General features: G+C 39.8%; 2 protein-coding genes across 6 annotated transcripts; both read right to left on the reverse strand.

The window, feature by feature from the left end:
- Positions 1 to 185: 185 nt before the first annotated feature.
- On the reverse strand, positions 186 to 13,756 carry rnf122 (ring finger protein 122). 2 transcript variants are annotated; one of them, XM_086031603.1, is made up of 6 exons: positions 13,394 to 13,540; positions 7,028 to 7,184; positions 4,486 to 4,531; positions 4,354 to 4,395; positions 4,181 to 4,260; positions 186 to 2,792 (listed from the first exon to the last, which is right to left on the reverse strand). In XM_086031603.1, exons 1-6 carry the CDS (start codon positions 13,416 to 13,418, stop codon positions 2,681 to 2,683), a joined length of 462 nt encoding a protein of 153 aa, XP_085887729.1. In that variant the 5' UTR covers positions 13,419 to 13,540; the 3' UTR covers positions 186 to 2,680. The 2 variants fall into 2 exon arrangements, with proteins under 2 accessions (XP_085887729.1, XP_085887728.1); XM_086031602.1 differs by having other exon boundaries at positions 187 to 2,792; positions 4,181 to 4,263; positions 13,394 to 13,756.
- gghl (gamma-glutamyl hydrolase like) lies at positions 13,611 to 22,272 on the reverse strand. 4 transcript variants are annotated; one of them, XM_086031598.1, is made up of 10 exons: positions 21,298 to 21,495; positions 19,928 to 20,042; positions 19,796 to 19,846; positions 19,646 to 19,730; positions 18,865 to 19,003; positions 17,163 to 17,269; positions 16,961 to 17,054; positions 16,484 to 16,621; positions 15,173 to 15,324; positions 13,611 to 13,702 (listed from the first exon to the last, which is right to left on the reverse strand). In XM_086031598.1, the coding sequence occupies exons 1-9, from the start codon at positions 21,407 to 21,409 to the stop codon at positions 15,206 to 15,208; spliced, it is 960 nt and encodes a 319-aa protein (XP_085887724.1). In that variant the 5' UTR covers positions 21,410 to 21,495; the 3' UTR covers positions 13,611 to 13,702; positions 15,173 to 15,205. The 4 variants fall into 4 exon arrangements, with proteins under 4 accessions (XP_085887724.1, XP_085887726.1, XP_085887725.1 ...); XM_086031600.1 differs by lacking the exon at positions 13,611 to 13,702 and adding an exon at positions 22,168 to 22,272 and having other exon boundaries at positions 14,913 to 15,324; positions 21,298 to 21,359; XM_086031599.1 differs by lacking the exon at positions 13,611 to 13,702 and having other exon boundaries at positions 14,913 to 15,324; positions 17,163 to 17,266.
- Positions 22,273 to 22,431: the final 159 nt, after the last annotated feature.

Raw genomic sequence — 22,431 nt, forward strand, 5'->3', positions numbered from 1 at the left:
CTGAACAACTATGATGTCATTTTCAGTCGACAGAAGTGACAAAATGGCCGCCCCCTCAGATGGCTAAAAATGGGTAGATTTTGCTGCTTAACTCATATTCCACAAATGCAATATTAATCAGAATGCCGTGTTTGAACTAGTGGTCCTGCATAGAACATATTCTTGAAAAAATATGTTTGGGTTGACTTTTTCTTTAAAGTCTCTTTTTGAAGAATTATTCACTAAGTGCTGCTGTTTGTGAAGTGAGTTGAGCTGAGTTCAGTGCCACCACTGTGCTTGTATACAAAACATCGGTGCTAAAAATTGTAGAGCAAAAAATTGTCTGAAAAACTCAGGTCACTTGTATCTCAAGGTACTACCATGGTATAATTTAGGAGTATACTGGCAATAAATTGAGATTTCTGAGTACAAGACCAATTTTCATCTGAGGGTGGCGCCACATAGCATTCCTGTCAAGACATAAACGAGCCGATTGAAACAAGTAGATTTATTCTCGCTTCCAGTTATTTACATCAGTCATTTTACAAAAAGTGGACATTTTCTTTTTGCTCGTGTGCTGCACAATGGTACACCTTGTTGAGACTCTTGCTGCTATTTCTGTTTTTGTCTTTTTTAAAATGAATTCATTAGTGTGCTTTGTGACATTTGTGCTCAGTTTAGGCAGTGTGTTGCTTAAGGACAAAACTGTGGAATGTAAAATACGGAAGCACCAGTTAATCGTCTGAATGGTGCCTTTGGGGTGATCTTTCATAAGTAAAGTGCATTTGTTTTTCAACATCGGGCCACACAGCTGTTGCAGTCACGGGACACTTCATTAGGTACACCTGCACAATCTACTGAGATCCAACACAAGAACTGTCACAGATCAGCAGGGATTATCGTTGATTACAACGCTCAGTTGATGCTCATTATTGTTGTTGTTGGGGTTTGCATCGGTGTTAAAGTGCACTGCATCATTTAAGAAAGTAACCAAATATTAGAAACACCTCTCAGTATGATGTAAAACCATTGTTAAACCGAGCATTATAATCTTTTGAAGGCAGATTTTTTTAATGCAGATGTATATGATCTCATTCAGTGGTGCTGATGTTGTGGAATGGGACACAAGTAACACGTTAAACATGGCAGCGACAATCAAGCAACTATCAGGGTGAGGGACCGTTTAAATTTAAGAAAAAATAATTTATGTAACAACTGAACACGTTTGTATAATATGAGCCTATGTGGTTTGGATTATTTACGGGGTATTTTGATTAAAGGTTTAATTTGATTTTAGTGTTGCAAGGTGAGTTTGATCAAAGTTCCGCAACAATGAACTCTAGCATGTGTAATACTAGTGAGAGCAACCCACGTGAAACCCAGGAACTTTTGTAGTACATAACAATAATTTTATTTGGCCATTTTTTTTCTAAATGTTCAATCGCATTATTATTCTTATATAATAGCAGTATATTGCAATTCTATTATTACTATTTTTTTATTTTATATGCTAATTTTCTTTTTTTTTGTGCTTGAAATATAATTGATTATTATCATTTTTTTGATGATGTAATGTGATTTTTCATGAGATATTTCATACTAAATTAAAGCTATTATGTATTTTAAAATTGTATTTCATCATTCTAATTATATACAATATTGTATTCCAGGTAAGATAATAACATTTTGAAATGTATTTTAATTGTAATAACTACCAGTAAAACAAATATGTTTATTTTTAATCAATACGAAACTGTAGGATGCAATTTGTAAATACCAAATTTCATTTCTATCAAATATATATTTCCATTATAATCATAACTTCATTAATAGTATATTTTGTCACTGTGGGGCGGAAACCTCTAATGTGCAAAATGTAGCCAATTTCCCATTTTTTCCACAAATCGGTACAATTGATCAGTCCCCTAGTGGGTCTGTTATTTTTTATTTTTTATTTTTATTTTTTTATAAATGATTGGCTAATCTCAATTGTTGGAAATAGATGAGAATGTTGCTTTATTTTCTAAAAAAAATATTGGTTTTGGGTGTGCAAGGATTCCACAAATTATGAACCTGTTCCTTAGAAAAGATAAATTAAAGTAAAACAATACAGTATTAGTTAGCAATAATTACCAGTGCGCCTGTCAGACAAAATTGTTACACCTCAACAGCGTAACATTGTAGTTCACGTTATCATTCAAACAAAACACTGCATTTGCCCACATTTCATATCCAGAATGTCCTTGCTACAGTGCTTTGTTCTATTCAAAGGTAGTCTTCTTCACAGCATGTCGACATAACAATAAGCTTGTGTCTTTTTTTGTGGTCTTGAAAATCTTGTGGCATCGATTAGGCCAACAAAACACCCAAAATGTTGTTAACCTCCCTGGAGTGAATTTGTGAAGATGTGTGAGTGGAGAAGATTGAAAGAAGAACGGTTGGAGGGACGTGTGGGTGGTGGCTGCACATTATCTCCACACCAGAAGGCGCCGACGTGTTGCCCTCTCGGGGGCGGTTGCTAGGCAACAGCATCCCTCACCAAGAGGGATTTTTTTTTTTTTCTGGGTGCTCAGCCAGCCTGAAGTGCTGTTGTGTCGCTGCCGCAGCAGCCGAACGTTGATCCTCCCGTCCCGTCAGTGGCCTCCGGCAGCGGAACGTTCGCCGGCGCCGCTCCGGCCGAGACGGGAAGTGTGTTGCCGCGTTACACCAGTTCGTCCAGCAGGGTACCAATACTGTGGTGCTCTGGGGGCCCGGCGATGGGCTTGTTGCACATGGGGCAGACGCAACGCACCTCCAACCACTTGACAAGACACCTGCAGACACACGCAGGGATAACATCAGTCAGCACATACACCAGTGGTGAATGCTGCATTTTTTTTACCTAGGCCTAGGAAAAACTGCAACCCTGAATCGTGTTTTGAGAATCGCCATACTGTAAAGTATTATTTTGATTGAACCACAAAAACATGGCATGATTGTCAAGGAAGAAGCAAATTGCCGCAAAGAGTGTAATCGAACGAAAATAAGGGCAGGAGTGAGGATATTTGGTGAAGCTGCTAGCAATAACACTGACCAACAGAGATGCAAGTGAACTTTTCGAGATGTTTTTTTTTGTTTCTAGCACATCAGGTTTTGATAACATTAATAATATAATAACAGAAATATAATGTGTAATATAGTAATATATTTAGTATCATTTATTTATGAATTACGGTAAGGGTTAGGTTCAGGAGGATTTTTTTCTGAAATGTCATGTTTCGATGGTAAAATCTGTATTGTCCACGTTTTTATACTGTCGGTCAAACTTAGAAAAAGGCGACTATCTCAAAGACCTGATGTGCTAAATTAAAAAAATGAAATCAGAGTTAAAAATAGCATATAGTTAAATCTAACTCAGATTAAATTTTGTTGTCGACCTGTGTAATCAACGCCCAATTTATTGACAGCAGTCATGCATTTTGGCAACAGTGACTCTCCGCGCTTTGCTTTCTAGTCAAAGATACATATGAAATTAGAAATAGGATCAAGTATTAATGTCAAACATCAACAGTGATTGGCTGACATCCAGTCCGAGGTGTAGCCTGCATGCCTCTCACCCAAAGTCAGCTGGGATAGGCTCCAGCACACCCGCGACCCTCATGAGGATGAGAAACAATATCAAGCCTATGAGTCAATTACATATAGTTTGATCAAGAACGATAAAGGCATGACCAAAAATTCTAATTTTGTCATTTTTTAATGCTGCCTTGGCTTAGTAAGGATAAATGTCGTCCATGCTGAAACAGCCACGCGAAAAGTAGCAATGGAATTTTCTACAAATTCAGCTAATGGAAGAATGGTTTCCTTAGAGTAGCAGACAAAATTAAATGACCGACTGTAGCTGTGGGCTGTACTAAATACACAAAAATTCACCAAATATACGAGAAGCTCAAAATGATGTCATCATTACTTTGAGGAGTGGAAACTTCCCCCGACAAGAGACACAACGGGAGTCAACGCCAAGACTATTTTTAGCGATAAGCAGCGGAAGTTGCCGAACTCCTAAAGGAGCACAGCTGAGATTCCTTGATGAGCGTTTTTCAAATAGTTTTGGCATAACAATGGAGGTGAATGAATATTTGTTTAATGGGTGATTTCCTGCTTATAACAACGACAAGTGTGATATAACATTTCAAACGATAGGCCGTACTTGTGCACTCACTTTCGATGGAAAGCATGTTGGCATGGCAACACTCCCAGCTCGTCTTTCACTTTAAAGTCCTCCAGACACACCGCGCACGTCTGCTGTGTGAATGACAGACAGCACACTCAGCGCCCTTTTTCCCCACTTAGGCCCATTGTTTTTGTACGGAAGGACAAACATTGCATTCTTACCCCGTGCACGTTCAACCTCTTTGGATCTCCTTTCAAAACCACCTGTAGTCGCAGACACATATATTACTCATAGGGCTACTTAAATGACAGGAAGAAGGAGAAGACATAATAACCAGGCTGTGGTGAATTTACCTCTCTGTATCCAAACCGCTCACTCTGGGCCTGGTGTCGAAGTTTGCTATTGGAGAAAAGACAAAACACTGTATTAAATATTATCCTGAATCTTGAGTCACTTTCTTGAATTAAAGTTTCGCATCACAATTTTTCATGTTGAATTGAATTTATTAAAAACAATCATCTTCGACATGCCACATTAGACAGCAAAGGCAAAGAACCTTGGCAATTTCATTTCACATTGCGTATCCTTCTAGTATACCTGTTTCCGACTGGGGCTTATTTGTGTGAATTCCCAAGTAGGAATTACCGGTAACAAAAGTATGAACCCTAGAATTTGCTAAAAATGGCTGAAAAAAAAAAAATTCAACACAAAAAAAACCAACAACAATGGAGAGATGCTTATCACTGTGCAGGCCGTGTCTGATGGAGCAGCTATTTTTATACCAGTAACACGCACATGCACACACACGAGTGTCTAGGATTGTCAGACCTCGTGCTGCCATACACACACATACACATAATGTCGAAGTCCAAATCCCATCTTGCTGAGTGACTGTTTCAAGAAGGGAAATAACAATTATTGGCTGTTTTTGTCATTGGGCTTATTGTTTACGCTGATTGCTGTGAGCGAACCTCCATGCGGAACAATGTGAGGATGCAGCTTTCGCATGCTTGCAGGGTTCCCATGCCGCGAGGGCCATGAGAAGTGGGTTAAAGCGTGGAAGGAGGACATGATGGACATTTCTACAGCCAGAATGCCTTGTTTCAACTAGTGGGCCTGCATAGAACATATTTTTGAAAAAAAAAATGGGTTTGGGTTAACTTCCCCTTTACGTCCTTCTTTGCATATTATTAATATTTGTCCGCAGACCTAGGACACTCACTGGATTGATCAAAGGCCACCAACAACTTTCTTTTCAGTCTGAGCATTTCAACATTCAATTGGCGATGATGTATTATTCTAATTCATGGAATATTTCACTCAGTGCGTTGTGAGACTATGAGTTTTCCTTTTTGAATTAAATACCGAAATAAAAGAAATGTTTTGGAATGCACCTGTACGTTGACATCTGAGTTCAAGCTTTTTTTGTGCTAAACAATATTTCCAAGATATATGCACAAATAGGGAATTATCATTCTCCCTTTTTTTTTTGCACCGAGTTGCCATGAAAACAACTCTCCTTAAATCAAAGTCATATTCTTGGCATACGATACCCCATCCTCAACACCACTTTGCGCTTGTGATCCTGTTTTTGGTTTTCAGGTGAAAAGTGATCCTAATGTGGGAGACTACATAAAGACTTCTTTTTTGTGTGTGTGTGTCTGGCTTTCCCACAACATACCACGCAGGAGACTCTGCATTGGGAAGGAGCCTGTCGGAGGGATACCGGGAAAGCTGCCCCCTACCCGACAAAGAGTGGCATTCATCACTGCGCATTCATCACATGAATCAGTCGCTCTATAAATGAAGCTTTCGTTCGCCCGTCTTGTGTGCTCGACCATCGGCATGTTAATGTGGGCACAGGAAGTGACTCACCGCTGATGACTCACGTTGAAGTGACCAAACAAGGTTTTTATGAGGGAGCTACCTGACAAACAAATGGAGGTGTCTCTGTGGCTTTAAATGGCTTTACTTGTAACATGTGTGGCTGATGTTGAGGCGCGGGATTTATTTTGAAATCCATTCATACATGGAGTTATGTCAGCATTTTCTCAAAACGTAACCCATGAAATTAGGGGTTGAACTGTCGACGAGTCCACTTTACTACTCTACGTTTACGACTTGAAGTCAACTTATCAGTAATGACCTGCAACCCCTTAAAGAAAAATTCTATTACATAACTGTGAAGAGTGTTGATTCTTTATTTGAAGTGAGGTGTTTATTTATGCACACATAAATTGGTGGAGCTACACATGTTGTCTTTCATTGATTTCTCAACTTAATTCCATGTAACAGACAAGTCTCCAACCATGTGTCCTGAGGTGAGGCGTTACACTTCTTGTCGAAGTGGACAAGAAACCAGGCAATTAATTGAGGCTCACCGTTTATTAAAGCAAAGGCCACGACTTGATGAATTTCAGTAATACAAAGAAAAAAAACTTACAGAAAACTACTTCATCAACTACAATAGTGGTTCTATCAGCACTATAGATAACGCAGCATGAGACATATCCTGGCCAGTCCGTCAATAAATCTATCCATCTATCAATCTATCCATCTATCTATCTATCTATCTATCTATCTATCTATCTATCTATCTATCTATCTATCGGATTTGGTCGCCGGGCGTTGAGTGTGACACCTGCGATGTAGCACACAGTAGCCTTAAGGAAGTGTGTCATAACAAACTGCAGGTGTTTGTGTGTGTGTGCACTCCCACCTCATTGTTTTTTTGTGCCTTTTCCCTTCATTCTGTCGACGTCGTACAGAGTGACATTTCAACGGGAGGCTTCCTGTTGCCTCACTTCCTGTTACTTTCTTCCTCCCCCCCCCCCCCAATTCTGCCGCCCACATGGAGCTAACAATGCTGCCAAATTTTCAACCCGGTGTCCTCACCTGATGAAGTAACAGCAGAAGATGAGGCTGAGGATGAAGACGAAGATGCCCGTGCCAAAGATGACCATGTAGATGTTGAGCGGCAGGTCCTGGAAAGTGATCGGCGGCATGGCGCACGATTTGTTGGAGTAATCCAGAGCCAGACCACAGAAGCAGCCTACGTGAGGACAGTGAGGCCACAGAACAGAGTCGATATTGAATTTCCCATCACAATTAGTCATAACAAGCACGATCAATTAAAATGAAACTCATTAAGTGTGAACATGTCAAGGGGATGGAAACAGGAAGGTGAGACGATGCTGTTGTGAAAGGAACGCAATGGGCAATGGAGCAGGGGTGATTTTGGCAGCACTGCTGTAAGTGAACGTCTTTGGACGGGGCATTTATGGAGTCCGATTTTCGTCGATCATAAGTGCCGTTGAAACATTTTATATCAGCAGCTATTTGATTCGACGGTCTTTTAATCTTACTGGCCTCTCCCATGAGCCAATAACTATTTCTAACGCTTCACCCCTCCCTAATGAATGAACTCTTGAAAATGCATGCCTTTTTATCAGCAATCATTTTTACGGGGACGTATGAAGGAAAATTGACTTTTGAATAGCGTGCATACAATTCTAGTAAAGGTTCTCTGGAGTGCTTGCCGGCCTGTCCACCCATCAAGTAAGTCTACCTTTTGTTATCTGCCTATTTCTTAAAATGTGCCCTTCTGCACTTACAACCCACTGTGACATAATAGTGGGGCTCATCTACATAATGACTACAGTACACCTCACACGAGTTTCTACATATGACTGGATCGGCTGGGTGAAGATCCAGAGCCACTTTCAAGCAACTGCCAGAGTCTAGCCGGCAGACTACGATGCCTGAAGCACTAAGAAACATATCACACACCCTTTATCAGAATATTTATCAGAATGCCTCCTCAAACAAAAATACTTTTATTCTCGACAAGGGTTGTTTTTTTGGGCTAGATCCAGCCCGGGGTCAACGAATGAACAAATGATCGTACGGCTATTACATAAAAGTAATAGAAAGTTTCACATTATCTGTGTGTACGCTTCAGCCCACACCACACTCCTTCAGACTGAACAAGCCATTGTTTCCAAGTCTTGAACTCCGCCACAAACAGATGGTGTTTCCATTGCAAGTGCCCTCCTTTGTCTCATGGCGCTTGACTTTGATACTCAATTCCTGCGTGCTCTTTGCTGAAGCACAAAAGAGATGGTCGCCATATCGCCAAGGTTACAGGAAGAGCGCTCTGGGAGGGGGTGGCAGTGGGAGTTCTGCTGACGAGTGAGCGACAAAACCAGGCATTCATAGCTGGCCTTGTGTAAGAAAATATTTGCTATATACCTGTAGGCCTGTTAAACATGTCAACAATAATCACTGATTTCCTGATAGAGCCATAAAGGCCAGAAGCACACCTGCCGTTTGTGAAAACGCAAAATGTCAATTTGTGACAGCAGGGTTTTGTCCATATAATTGAGTTGCGTGCATCGGCGAAAGATTGGATGGATCATCCAGTACATGCGTGTATGAATACACAAAAGGACCCCAAAGAGGACCGAATGGATGCAAAATCGGACGGGATTGGATGCATGCATCGGTACATACAAAAGTTAGAGTACTGGAAGAAATAATGTGGACGATGAAGTGTATGGATCAATGTTTGGGAATTGAGGGATTACTGACGTACGTGCACGACAGTAGCAGACTTAGAAGGGAAACCCGAGGCACTCATTTGAGCAAGAATGGTATGGAATGATGAAAACATGAATGCTGGATGGACGATTTTTATTGGAACAGGTGAAATACCTCATTGAGATTAAAAAAAGACATTAGAGCAACATGGTAAGATTGCGGTTAGCTCATTTGCCTCGCAGCTCTGAGGTTTCCGTGCATATCTCTGGCCATCTTACATAAAGTTTGCATGCCTGCTCCGACTTCCTCCCGTTTTGCAAAAAAAACCATGTTAGGTTAATCGAAGACTCTAAATTATCCATTGCTATGAAAGTGGGTGTGACTGGTGGTTTTATCCAGTACCAATCAGAGTTTGGAAACACCTTTGAATTTGAATGGTCTCAAACACATTATGAGGTCAAGAACTTCAAGATATTAACTCTTGACGATGCACAGCTTGAGGTCAAGAACTTCAAGATATTAACTCTTGACGATGCACAGCTGAGAACTGAAAGTCATTCCAGGTCATTGACTAAGAAAATACCAAGATGTGCAAAGCTGTTATCTGGGAAAAAGGTGCCTGCTTTGAACAATATAAATTGTAAAACATTCTGTTTTGATTATCATTGTTTTGTTCACCAAATAACTATTGGTGAATATTAAATATTTCTTGATAATGTCAATGCCTTGAATATTCATCTACAATTTAAGACATTTTTAAATAAAGAAAAAGACTGAATTAGAGGTTGCTACCACACAGAAAAACAACCACTCTAATGGGGCAGTTTATTTCTGTGCCATTTACATAAAATTGTAAACTTTTGGCCACAACTTCTGAGGCACAAAGATAAGAGGACGACGGCAATAAATGACAAATACAAGACTGGATTCATGCATGGATGGATGGATGGTTTTACAGAGATCATTGACATAATGAACAACAGTGGACCCAAAAGCTAACCCTAGGGCACACCTTTTAATTAAGACACAAAGATAAGATCAAGATGTCAGTACAGTAAATGATGGACCAGATGGATTCATGCCTGGATGGATGTAAAGAAAAATGGCAAAGGCTGGGCGAACAACGATTGAAAACGGATGTCGGAAGGATGGTGACCTTTACCAATCTCATTTTTCCACCCAAATTAATGTTTTTTTTTTTTTGCTCACTTTTCAAATTGATCATGGTCTAATTTCCCTCTCCCACGACACAACAAAAATAACATTGCATGTGGCATTTGACTCGCACCTCTCGGCCGAAATTGAATCCCAGAGTGGATCGATAACGGACGCCTCTGTGCTCCATTTTATCCAAACGAGCTATTAATCAGCATCCATCAGCGGCCTGCCGGTCAACTTCTGCCGCAAGAAACAACTTCATTATCTGACGCGGGGATGCGATCACCATTGGCAACAGTGTGCACACATGCAAATAAATTAACACTAATAGACATGGCGGTGGCGTGCCAGCTGACGACACCTGCGAGGCTACTGCACATGCACTCAGAAAATCTGGGTCAGGCGTACTGCACATTCTAACCTTATCAACGCTGTCTACACGCATGAGTGCACGCATGTTCCTCATCCACCTTTGTGTGCACGTGCGCTATTTTGCAGAAGTTGCAAAAGTACTCACACTTTGTACTTAAAGGGGAAGTCAACCCAAACATAATTTTTCAGGAATATGTTCTATGCAGGCCCACTAGTTGAAACAAGGAATTCTGATAAATATTGCATTTGTGGAATAACAGTTAATCCACACGTTTTTAGCCATCTACGGGGGAGGCCATTTTGTCACTTCTGATGACTGAAAATGACATCACAACTGCTCAAGGCTCAGGAAACGACCAATCACGGCTGACCTGTTTTCTGAAGCCGAGTCTAGAGTAATGGATAATCCAAAAAGATTGGACAAAAAGGTAACAGTAAACAAATCCTGCTTTTTCACAAACCAACAAACTTAAAGTAGAAGTCAACCCCAACATATTTTTTTCAAGAATATGTTTGGGATAACGGATAACGACAAATCATGGCTCAGCTTCAGAAAACAGGTGAGCTGTGATTGGTCGTTACTTGAGCCCTGAGCAGTTGTGACGTCATCTTCAGTTGACAGAAATGACAAAATGGCTGCCCCCAGAGATGGCTAAAAACGGGTGGATTAACTCATATTCCACAAACGCAATACTCATCAGAATGCCGTGTTTCAACTAGTGGGCCTGCTGGGAACATATTCTTGAAAAAAAATGTGTTTGGGTTGTTTTCCACTTTAAAGGGGAAGTCAAAATCAAACATTTTCTTGACATTAATACAGGGTGAAAAAAAAACTAGCCCCAACTTTCAATAGACATAATTTCTTTTTTTTTTTTTTTTTTTCCAGAATCTAATGCAACTTGAGGTATAACTAGTTTATTGTGTCTAGGTGTTTAGGCGGCCATTTTTGACATCACAGTGACTAAGTGCTCAGGTAACAGACTGAGTGTCAAAATGGCGCCCCCTGAGGTAGATAAAAACAGGTGGATTTTGCTGCCTAATTCATATTCCACAAATGCAATATTAATCAGACTACATTATTATTAAATTATCAGAATAAAGTTTTTAGACTAGTGGTGCCGCACAGAACATGCACCAATTGGGTTAAGCTTATGCAGTACAATCCCTTAGAAAATCAGCACTTAATAGGGAGTGGGTAGGGTTAAAGGCTTTTCTGGGGTCTTCAGGTGGGCCTTTACTCTTATCCCACAAAAAAAGACTTAGTAAAAGAAAAGTACTGATTCAACTGTTGTTAAAAGTAAATCAAAAGAAAAGTAGCATTTTCAAGCATAAAGTTAAGCTCTTTTGTCATAAGTAGAAATCCGTCCAAGAGTTAGCAGTTTGAAAAGTGCTAGCAAGATTTGGATGTACCCTTACTTCACTAAATGGGTAAAGTAAAGGTAAAGTACAGATAATTGGAAAAACCTACTAAACTTTTTTTGTTGTGGTGGTTGGAGCCCCGCAGGATGGTTGACCTATATCTGGGCACACTGTGGGACATTGCTATAGCGATAACAGTACCAAATTAACCCAAAAAGAAAGATCCAATTGTCACATTTGCCTGCTAGACATATTACGGTGGGAAAGCCCGTGTGATTCCGTAGCTACTCGAACAGCTCCTGGCGGGGTTTTGTCCTATTTACATACAAAACTGCTGCTGCTTGCACCAAAGACAGCATCAAATATTCAACAGTTCACATGAGGAGGAGGTGGGTGAGGAGGAGGATTGTCGAAGCCTGCTTCTGCTGCTACAAGAAAGTATGTTGAGCCCAAAGCATGGCAACATGACACTGTGTTGTCACAAACATGGTGCCATCAAAGAAAGTGGCCATCAGGGACAAGGGTGGCAGTAGACCACCAGATCCAGCACATGCTGCTGCCTTTCCTTTCGATCTGTATGGATTTTATATTGAATAGAAAGCAATGTTTTGAAAGCGAATTTAAAGTGGAAGTCAATTCAAACATATTTTTTTCAAAAATATGTCCTATGCAGGCCCACTATTTGAAACAAGGCATTCTGATTAATATTGCGTTTGTGGAATATGAGTTAAGCAGCAAAATCCACCCCTTTTTAGCCCTCTCAGGGGGCGGCCATATTGTCACTTCTGTCAACTGAAAATGACATCACAACTACTGAGGCCTCAGGTAACGAACAATCACGGCTCAGCTTCAGAAAACAGGTGAGCTGTGATCGGTTGTTACCTGAGCCCTGAGCAACTGTGATGTCATTTTCAGTTGACAGAATTGATAAAATGGCCGCCCCCGGTGATGGCTAAAAACGAGTGGAATAACTCTTATTCTGCCAACGCAATATTTATCAGAAGGCCTTTTTTCAACTAGTAGGCCTGCATAGAACATATTCTAGAAAAAAATATGTTTGGGTTGACTTCCCCTTTAACGTGAATGAATGAACTTGTCTTGAAATTCTTGGAATGTTGTGGGTTAATTTTATTTTATGACTGATGCACATTTAATACAGGATCACTGTGAAATGAATGTGTATTAATAAACATGTCTCATAATAATAAAAATAGAAATTCTTATCATGCTGTTTTTAGTAATTCCCTTTTCAGTACATTTTATACTTAATACAGAGTAGTGGTTTAATTTGTGAATTTAATATGCATGACTCCCTGATGACTTTGAGGGCCTGGTACACCACTGACTGGTCGCCAGCCAATCACAAGACACAAATAGACAAACAGCCATTCAGACTCACATTTGTAATTTAGAGTCTTTAATAAACCTAACATACATATTGTTGGAATGTGCGAGCACCTTCATTCACAGAACCTAAGAAATGTGAGGCCCCACCGTTTTTTGTCATATAAAACCACCACTGATCATGGATGGATAACAAAACACCCTCAGGTGAAGAATATCATTCTTTTACCACTTTCTGCTGTTTCTCATCCAAAACAAGAGGGGAGTTGAGCAGCACAAAGGGACGAATTGTTCACGTCCGAACAGCAGCAAGAGTGCTGCGCCCAAAATGAAGCAAGCTGATTCATATGCTTGTTGTGCATCATCCTATTCTCACCTTTTTAGTGCAACACTTGGATTAAGAACACTATCGCATGCAATGGACACGTCGCCTGCATATGTTTCAGCTTTTTTTTTTTTTAAACTGCACTTTAGACGTCTTATGCTTACCGTTACACCACTGAGAGGGGTGCATCAATGTATCGGTGGTGGGGAGAGTCTCTCTCTTGGAATATCTCGCTGTTGTTTCAAACAAACCGATGGCAGACCTCAACAAAGTGCCTGGCAGTCAAGATGAGGTCACCCAACAAAGTCAAGAGCGTAAGAGATGAAAACAAGCGCGCACGATCCAGGCTACATCGTCCTCTGCTTCATCCACGCGTGACCACCCAGCAAAAGGGACCAAAACGGCGAGTTGATCGTCCCGGTGAGGTTATTTGTCACGTAAAGGCATCACATCGACGGAAAGACCAACAGCGTCTGTGGGAGAGACAAGTGGAACACTGGCTCGATTTATTTTTTTGAACAGCTCCCACCCGCTCGCAACCCCAACCCCCCCCCCCCCCCCCCCCCCCCGCGGGGACAATAATGACGTGCGTGGGGACCACTGTGCGTACACGTCGGCTGGATTGGAGTTGTGTTTCCCGACATCCGAGGTTATCCTCTGACTTCTTCTTTCCCGGCTCAAGATAGGAAAAATACTCTACTCAACTCATCAATCGCTCTTCCAAAGCCGTCGTGTGTCTCAATGGTGTCAATTAGGGACCAAGCGTCGACCCCCAATAAAAACAAAAAGTCTTTAGAAATGTATATTTATATATTTAAAACATAATCAAGAAAATCTAATTGAATAATTCTGCTGTTAACTCCCTTTTGATTTTATGCTAAAGTGAATATTAATTTTCCCTCAAATTGACAAAAAAATAAGTGTGATGGTATGCACAAAGGAATGCTTTGCTGTTGACTATAATGATTGCACTACCCCAGAATACATAAATAAATAAAAGAGGGCCAAAGATATTTTAATGTTTTCGGTGAAATTTTGGACTGCGGAGTCCAAAAATTACACATTTGACTGAATTCCTTTCTTCCTTGGGCCTTTCTTCTACTTTTTATGTGGATGAGTTCTGTTTTTTGTCACTCCACACCTTCTCATTGCCTCAATGACGATTGGCATTTGCAGTTTGGCCCAAGGGGCAACCTTCCACTTGCCTTCTCATATGCGGTGTGACAAGCGCATTGGTTTCAAAGCTTATTGCAAAAGAACCGCCATGCACTGGTGATAAAACTCTTGAATACACAGTGATGACTTGGTCAGTGGTGTATACATCTCCTTTAGTGTTTGTGGAATGTGATGACCATTTCCCTTTCCCCTGGGTAGTTGGTTCATCCACCACTTTGCTATGAGACGTCATGCTCACGAGCACACAGGCCTTTCCTTTCTTTGTGATCTTAATGACCATGGCCTGGTTGCTGCCTTTGGACTTGGACGCTTCAACCACAGGAGGAATGTCTGGCCTGTTCTGTCAAAAGTCCCCACAAGAAGGGGTTCACACAATATTCATAAATGAGATACTCCTACAGACGGTGACTTCGGCTAATTGGTTGACTCAGAAGAAAACATAGCCCTACTTTTTGTCACATAATAGTGACATATCTATACACGCACACGCGCACACAAAGTATAGACTAATGTTAGCAAGCGAGCTATTTTATTGGTGGTGGCGTAAGCGGAGACAACTGCAAAACCGTCTGTGTGTTTGACAAAATGCATGTTCTTGACAGTCACAGTTGATAATATCAAAAAAATGTTTTTTGAGAAACACCTGGAATGCCAAATTACAATTTTTTCAAATTACAAAGACAATGCAAGAAAATGACCTCTTCGGGTTCACATCTAATGGTAAAGAAAGAAAAACTCGTTTGAGAGTCGATATGTGACTCGTCTACCTTGCGAAATACGGCCTTTTTAATTTGAGCTTTTCAGAAGAAATAGATCTGCTCATAACCGCTGAAGTTTCCCGCAAAAATGGGTGTGTAGCTGTAAATCAGCATCAAGGCTTCCGCTTTAGGGTCATCAAAGTTATGCAAACTTTTCCTCCCTGCAAAAACAAAAACAAATAAAGAAGCAGAAATGAGATGCATGTGATTTGAGCACATCCTCAATTTACTCCCTTTGAACAAAGTAAGAGCTTGCACATGATATAGAACGGTGGTTCTCAAATGTTTGACACCAAGTATCTCCTCAAAAAACATTTTGCTCTCCAGTTACCACCGTCACGACCAACATCAAAATAGTAGGTCGATTCTAGTAGGTCCAAGTGCTCATCAAAAACATGGCAGAAGTTTTGGTCCTAAAGCATGTATTTAATTATTTTGTAAGCCACTGTAGCACTATGCACATTTTGAACATCAACACTGCACTCAAACACTGGAAACTAAAAAACTGTACTTAAAGCAGAAATCAACCCAAACACATTTTTTTCAAGAATATGTTCCCAGCAGGCCCACTAGTTGAAACACGGCATTTTGATTAATATAGAGTTTGTGGAATCTGAGTTAGCTGCAAAATCCAGCCCTTTTTAGCCATCTCAGAGGGCGGCCATTTTGTCACTTCTGTTGACTGAAGATGACATCACAACTGCTCAGGGCTCAGGTAACGACCAATCACGGCTGACCTGCTTTCTGAAGCTGAGTCGTGATTGGTCGTTACCTGATCCCTGAGCAGTTGTGATTTCATTTTCAGTCGACAGAAGTGACAAAATGGCCGCCCAGAGATGGCTAAAAACGTGTGGATAAACTCTTATTCCACAAACGCAATATTTATCAGAATTCCGTGTTTCAACTAGTGGGCTTGCATAGAACATATTCTTGAAAAAAATATGTTTGGGTTGATTTCCCCTTTAAATGATGATTCCATTAAAATCTTTTACACAAGAGTTGAACAAGAAAATCATACTAAATCAAATCTTTGGAAACAAAGAATTACTCATAATTCAAAAATTCATTTAAAGTCTGGGTTTGTTGTTGTTAATAGCAAGATTTAATTATAATCAAAGTCACGCACCTCATTGACATGCACTACAACAAAGCCAACGTTGGCCACAGCGTGTTGGGGGCAAGACTGATTCGGAATAGAGTGTTACTATGACACTAAATGGATGAAGCAATTGAAAGTGTCACACTACTGCAAGTTAAATGCCTGCCAAATGCAAAAGCCTCTCCCTAATTGTTAGTTGTTTGACCTTATTATAGGCTGACCTTCATTGCCAAAAAACTGGGCCAGGAGTGACGACAGCTGTACGGCATGAGGAGAGTGGGGAAAGCTCAGTGTGCTGTCCCACTGAAAACAGTTCACCTCTGGGTGCCACTGCACGCCATAGAAGGGGTATCTCTTGCCTGCAATTATAAGACATGAACATATTGTTTACAGATCTTTACACTCACAACATGGAGAAAAATACCTGCGGGAAGTGAGAACAGTTGAAATACTGTATGTAGATTTCTCCTTGTGGTTTTCAAACTGGGGTTGCCCGAGCCATAGCTTGGTGGTCCACCAAATAATTTACAGTTAATTATTATCTCGTATCATTTCACAAAGTGCATACTTACATACGGGGATTGGCACCGCAATAAAACAAAAAACCTAAACCAATACTTCACATTGAAGGGCCTTCCCCATGATCTCAATGCTGTCTCCATCATGCATCTATCTAGCATGATTCATTTTTCACAAACCTTCAATGGTTGAGATGAATAGGACTCCATTTTCACCAACATTTGTAGAGATCACAGAAAAAAAGTCCATCAGCTCTTTGTTTTGAGTGAAGGCCTTGGGACAACACAGTACTGTATTAATCACACGTTTTAAGTTAAAGAAAATAAGATAACATAAGTAGCAGTGTTTTCTTTTTATAACAGCTGGAGTGGCTGGGCCTACTTTCACTGTAAGTCCGTAGTGGTGAAAATGACCAGCGAGAGGCTCTCTTTGCAAAGCTTTCATCAGTTCCCCAGGGAAGCCCTCAAACATGCGACTGGAGAAGGCTGCTGTAAGAAACAATTAAAGACACTTCATTAGCCGCACCTTTTTTTTTTTTTTTTTTTTTTTTTAGTCATTTAGTCAGTGTTGCTGAATTGCATGGCATCAGACTGAGGGGTGTTTCTAATACTTGTATCCATCCAGCCACAATAGCCATCACATGCATCCAGACGATATGAAGTGCTGCCCTTTGGCTGGAGCTTAAGAGTCCCACACTGCAACTAATTTAAAAATAAACCGATTAAGAAATATATTATATATCTAAGTTATTGACCCCATGTCAATAAAACTAATCAGCAGTGTTATACCATTTGAAAAAACTCCCTTGTAACTTTGATTTTTGCGTTATAGTCTTAGTTACTTACAGTATTTTTTATGAATGCCATTTAAACATTGTACAATTATTTAACTTTGTATTATTAAATTGTATTTTTGTATTAATTTTAAACTATTAAAAATGATGATTATCAAATGATACATTATTGACTCTGAACTCCTTAAATTAATTCATTGACCGACATGTTAAACTTTTTAAAAACTATTTAAACTTCTTTTTGTATTCGTAAAACAATTGTAACTATTCATTAATGTACTTAATTATACTCGTTAAAACATTATACAATCCCAAAAAGATGTATTTATTTACACTATGTACTATTGACACATTTTCAATAAAAAAATAGTTAAATTAGTTTTTAAAAAAATAGACAGCATTTATTTAACCTTCGTAGAACGACTCAATACATTTTCCCCAACTTTAAATATCGAATTATTTAAACCCTTGAAACTATTTACAAATACAACATTTTTCTTTTCTCCTCACTTCTTCTGGTTGCATGTTGAAATGTAATGTAATGTACCAGGAACGTTGTTGTGTTGTCTACTCATTTAATAGCTAAACATGTTGTTATCTGAATAAGGTCACGGGTAAAGAGAAAAAAATATTTTGTGCAAGTTGAATAATAAACAAAGTTCAATTAATACTTCCCTGACAGTATCAATTAAAACTAAGCATTATTATCTAGATACAGCTTTGGCATTGGATGTAATTAGTGTGCGTTAGTGTTCCTAATACTTTCAGTGAGTGTATAATGTCTGGTATGAATTATGGCAAATTTCACTCTGCTTCCACTAAGTGGTAGGGTTCAGTAGTGCATATATTGTATCCCATTTGGAGAAAATCCATCACGTTTAGCTGTTGAATGCTGCACAATCCCAAGGCATACTCTATATAGGATCAGTCCAGAATAACTGGTGCTCGCAAGAGAGAGCACATAACTCCAATTCTTGCCTCCTTTCACTGGCTCTCTGTACATTTTAAGATATTGTACTTTTATTTGTATTGAAATGGCCTCGCCCCACGTTATCTCTCTAAGCTCCTCCACCCCTACGCACCTCCCCGTTGCATCAGGTCTGCGAACCAGACGCTACTGGAGAAACCAAGGACCAGGCGGAGCCTCAGAGGGGATCGGGCCTTTCCTATTTAGAGTCTTCAATAAACCTGACACGCAAGCCGGAGCCGAGATTGGAACCCTGTATTGTAGAACTGTGAGGCAGGCGTACTAACTTATTACGCAAACAAAAAGACAAATAAGTAACAAACCTTGTGTTAAGTTGAGAGGCAAGGCCACATTCTCAGCTGTGGCTTTGGTCAACAAGTTGTGGCCGGACACCAGGACAGTGAGCAGCTGCATACCCAAGCATGTACCCCACACTGGGAAGTGATCACCTGCCTCATTGGCCTGTTATGCGCGCATTCAACAACTGGTGTCATTTTCAAAAAAGAGAAAGAAGATAAGATAGTATTTTTTCCTGAATCTACAAACTGTACCTTGAAGAGGAAGTCAACCCCAAAAAACTCTTTGCAAGAATATGTTCTATGCACCTTCACTAGTCTAAACATGGCATTCGGTTAAATATTGTGTTTGTGAAATATGAGTTACGCAGCAGAATCCACCGTTTTTTAGCCATCTCAGGCGGCGGCCATTTTGTCACTTCTGTACTGACTGAAAATGAATCACAGTTGCTCAGGTAACCAATCACGGTTGACCTGTGTTCTGAAGCCAAGCCGTGATTGGTCGTGTTGTTGTTTTCTGGTCAATGCTACCTCTCTAGTAGTTACAATTTTTTTTTTAAATCGTGTTGTCTTTAGGAGGTTAGAAAGTAATGAGCCGATTTTGACATTCAGGAGTAGAATGTAGAGCTATTTGTTTTCAAATGTTGGGAATAAAACTACAATTGTTGTCAAAAAATAAATACTGAAATAAAGTACAGAAACCTTCAAAATCGACACAAATCCTTTAAAATATTTGTACTTTACTATCACTGCTGAATAGGGTCAATTTAGGGGTGAATAACTATGAAAGTTCCAGTAGGCTCCTAACCTTTAGAGCAAGCTGATAAAAAATCTTGGCTACTCTAGCAAAGTCAGACGTCTCAAGGTTGGAAGCTCCGCCGATGAGAAGGAGACTGAAATGCAAATCAAGAGTCAGCGCATGGGTCAATGACTGGTGATGTAATTAACGTTTACTTACCCATTTATCCGGCTAAAGATGTTTTCATACTCTGCAGTGGTAAGCGTCAGTCTGCATGGATGGAGACGAAAAGAAACACTGAATGACAGGTTTCGAATATGACGTTAATGGCTTCAAAAGTTCACAACTGACTTGATGGGCATCACTCTGCTGCCCCCAGACTCAATGTACTTGATATAGGAGGCAGGTATGTATGTGCTCCCATATTGTTTCATTGCTTCATCTGAAACAATCTGAGCCAAAATACCTGCAAGACAACAAATTAATCAACACAATATAAAAATCAAGTACGGTGTAGAATGGGTGGGGCGGGAACAGGGGCGGAGCCAGAACGTGGCTAATGGGTGGGCCTGGAAAAATCAGGGTGGGCCTGAATATTTCTCTCACTGAGCACAATCATCCTGTACCGACACATCGTATATTCAAATAAAATGACAAACTGAATAATATGAAGTTCAAATCTTCCTTAGACAACCACCATTATGCCATTATAAATATTCAATAAAATTTTATAAAAACGAAACACTAATTCAAAAATAACTTAATCGTAATTTACACAACATTTAAAAGTATATCTTTTTTTCATGAATCTCACTCGGTGGGTAGTCTGTCAATCTGGGTGGGCCTGTGCACACCCAGGCCCACCCATGGCTCCGCTCCTGGCGGGAACCCTTTTCCTTGCAAAAGTCTTCCAAATACGATCCAACAACTAATCTGGTTTTGTTTTGTTTTGTTTTGTCTAGCTTTTCAATTTGAATTAGATTTTTTTTTATTATTTAGTTTCAATTTAAATTCCAGTTTAAAATGGTTAAGCTTTTTTATTTCAATTATGTCTTGAAATATTTTTGTATTTTAATTTCAGTTATTGTTTTTCAAATTTCCTTTTTACATTTCGAGGCTTTTAAATTCAAAGTCAGTTTTTGAAATTGTTAAGCCTTTCAATTTAAACTGCTTTTGTTCATCTTTTACAAATAAGAGGGTTTTCATTTCAGTTTTTACAGAAGTTTTTACATTTGCTTTGCAGCTTTGCAACTAAAAAAAGCACAGCGTTTTATTTTTCAGATAAAAATGACATTTCACAATTTTAAATTGAAAAGCCCTTTAAACATATTTTTAGCTTTTAAACATTAAAATAGAAAAGTAATTTCAATGTAAATGCTTTTTCAGCTTTACATTTCAAATGAAGTTGATAAGAATAAGAATAAGAATAAGAATGCCTTTATTGATCCCACAGTGGGGGATCACATGTTTAGCTTTTAATCCAAATTAAGCATCTACATTTTATTTTACACACTGGAGGGAAGCTACGACAGCAACAAAGAACGATAAGAACAGTGAAACGCGGCTATTTAATCATTTTCATCTTCCAACTAAATCACTAATCAACAAAATCCTCATGCGGGTGGAAAATAGTGCCACCTGTTGGATTAGGTACTACACTACAGTCCCCTGCCTTTTTAAAACGGTCACCCCTTGTTCTTGTTGTATTGGACTGTACTTACCAATCACAGGTCTGTCGTTCAAAATGTTCTGCTTGCATGTAATCATCTTGGCCCCGCGAGAACTGTTACATCCACAAACAAAAAGGACACTTAGAAAAGAGCACAGTCGCATTTTGAAGTTTCAGTTTCAAATGACTCAGTATTCTTCAGCAAATTAAAATAGTTTGGAAGAGGTCAAAAGAGATAGTTTACGCTGACGTTGTGTTGAATGAGGAAGTGAATTGAGTGCGCATGTGACGAATCACGTCCACAGTCTGCACACATACAACACACTGAAGTGTGGGATTTTTAAAGGGATGGTTAGGCCGGGATGGCCATGTTTTCACTAACAAGTTCATTTAATATATTTTTTGATAGGGAAAATGAAAAGCGTTGTTATTTTCTATTTTAATAAATTTGGGAGAAATTAGGTGAATTAGGTGTGAATAAAGATCCATGCTTGCCCGATTGCTTGCTCGCTGTCTACCTCCTGACACGAGTTTAGCATAGCTAAATGTCCGAAATGCTCATTCAGCGGGAGAGCTGAATGCTCTTGTCCACTTCAGCCAGTGTAAGTGGAGAAGAGATTGCCACAGTGTTTTTGATTTTGTGGAGGTGATCATGATGAGATCACGTTTTATGTCAATAAATCCAAACTATTGTGCAGAACACTTTCACAGGTTGAAATGGACAAGAGTGTGCGTTTGCATTTTAGTGGCGATCCGTCGCCGTTTTAGCCAACAGAACTAACAAAGCGAGCAATATTACCACGCTTGCCTCCCTCCTGTGACTAGACGGCGGAGACCGAAAAAATAAACGCCTAAACCCTGTCTAAAGCAGTGGCCTACATTTACAACCTAAAAAAAATGTTCCATGAAGTGTACAGTGTACCTCTCTCATCTGGACTGCTTCCAATCTGTAGTTTGTTTTTATACACATACGAATAAGAAGAAGCTGTTTATAAACACGGCGGAATGGTGGTCGACTGGTTAGCACATCTGCCTCACAGTTCAGAGGTCGTGGGTTTGATCCTGGCTTCGGCCTCCCTGTGTGGAGTTTGCATGTTCTCCCCATGCCTGCGTGGGTTTTCTCCGGGCACTCCGGTTTCCTCCCGCATTCCAAAAACATGCATGGTAAGTTGATTGGACACTCTAA

This window comes from Filicampus tigris, chromosome 5, assembly GCF_054856515.1.
Source record: "Filicampus tigris isolate MCC_2025a chromosome 5, RoL_Ftig_1.0, whole genome shotgun sequence".
In the NCBI taxonomy this organism is placed as follows: domain Eukaryota; kingdom Metazoa; phylum Chordata; class Actinopteri; order Syngnathiformes; family Syngnathidae; genus Filicampus; species Filicampus tigris.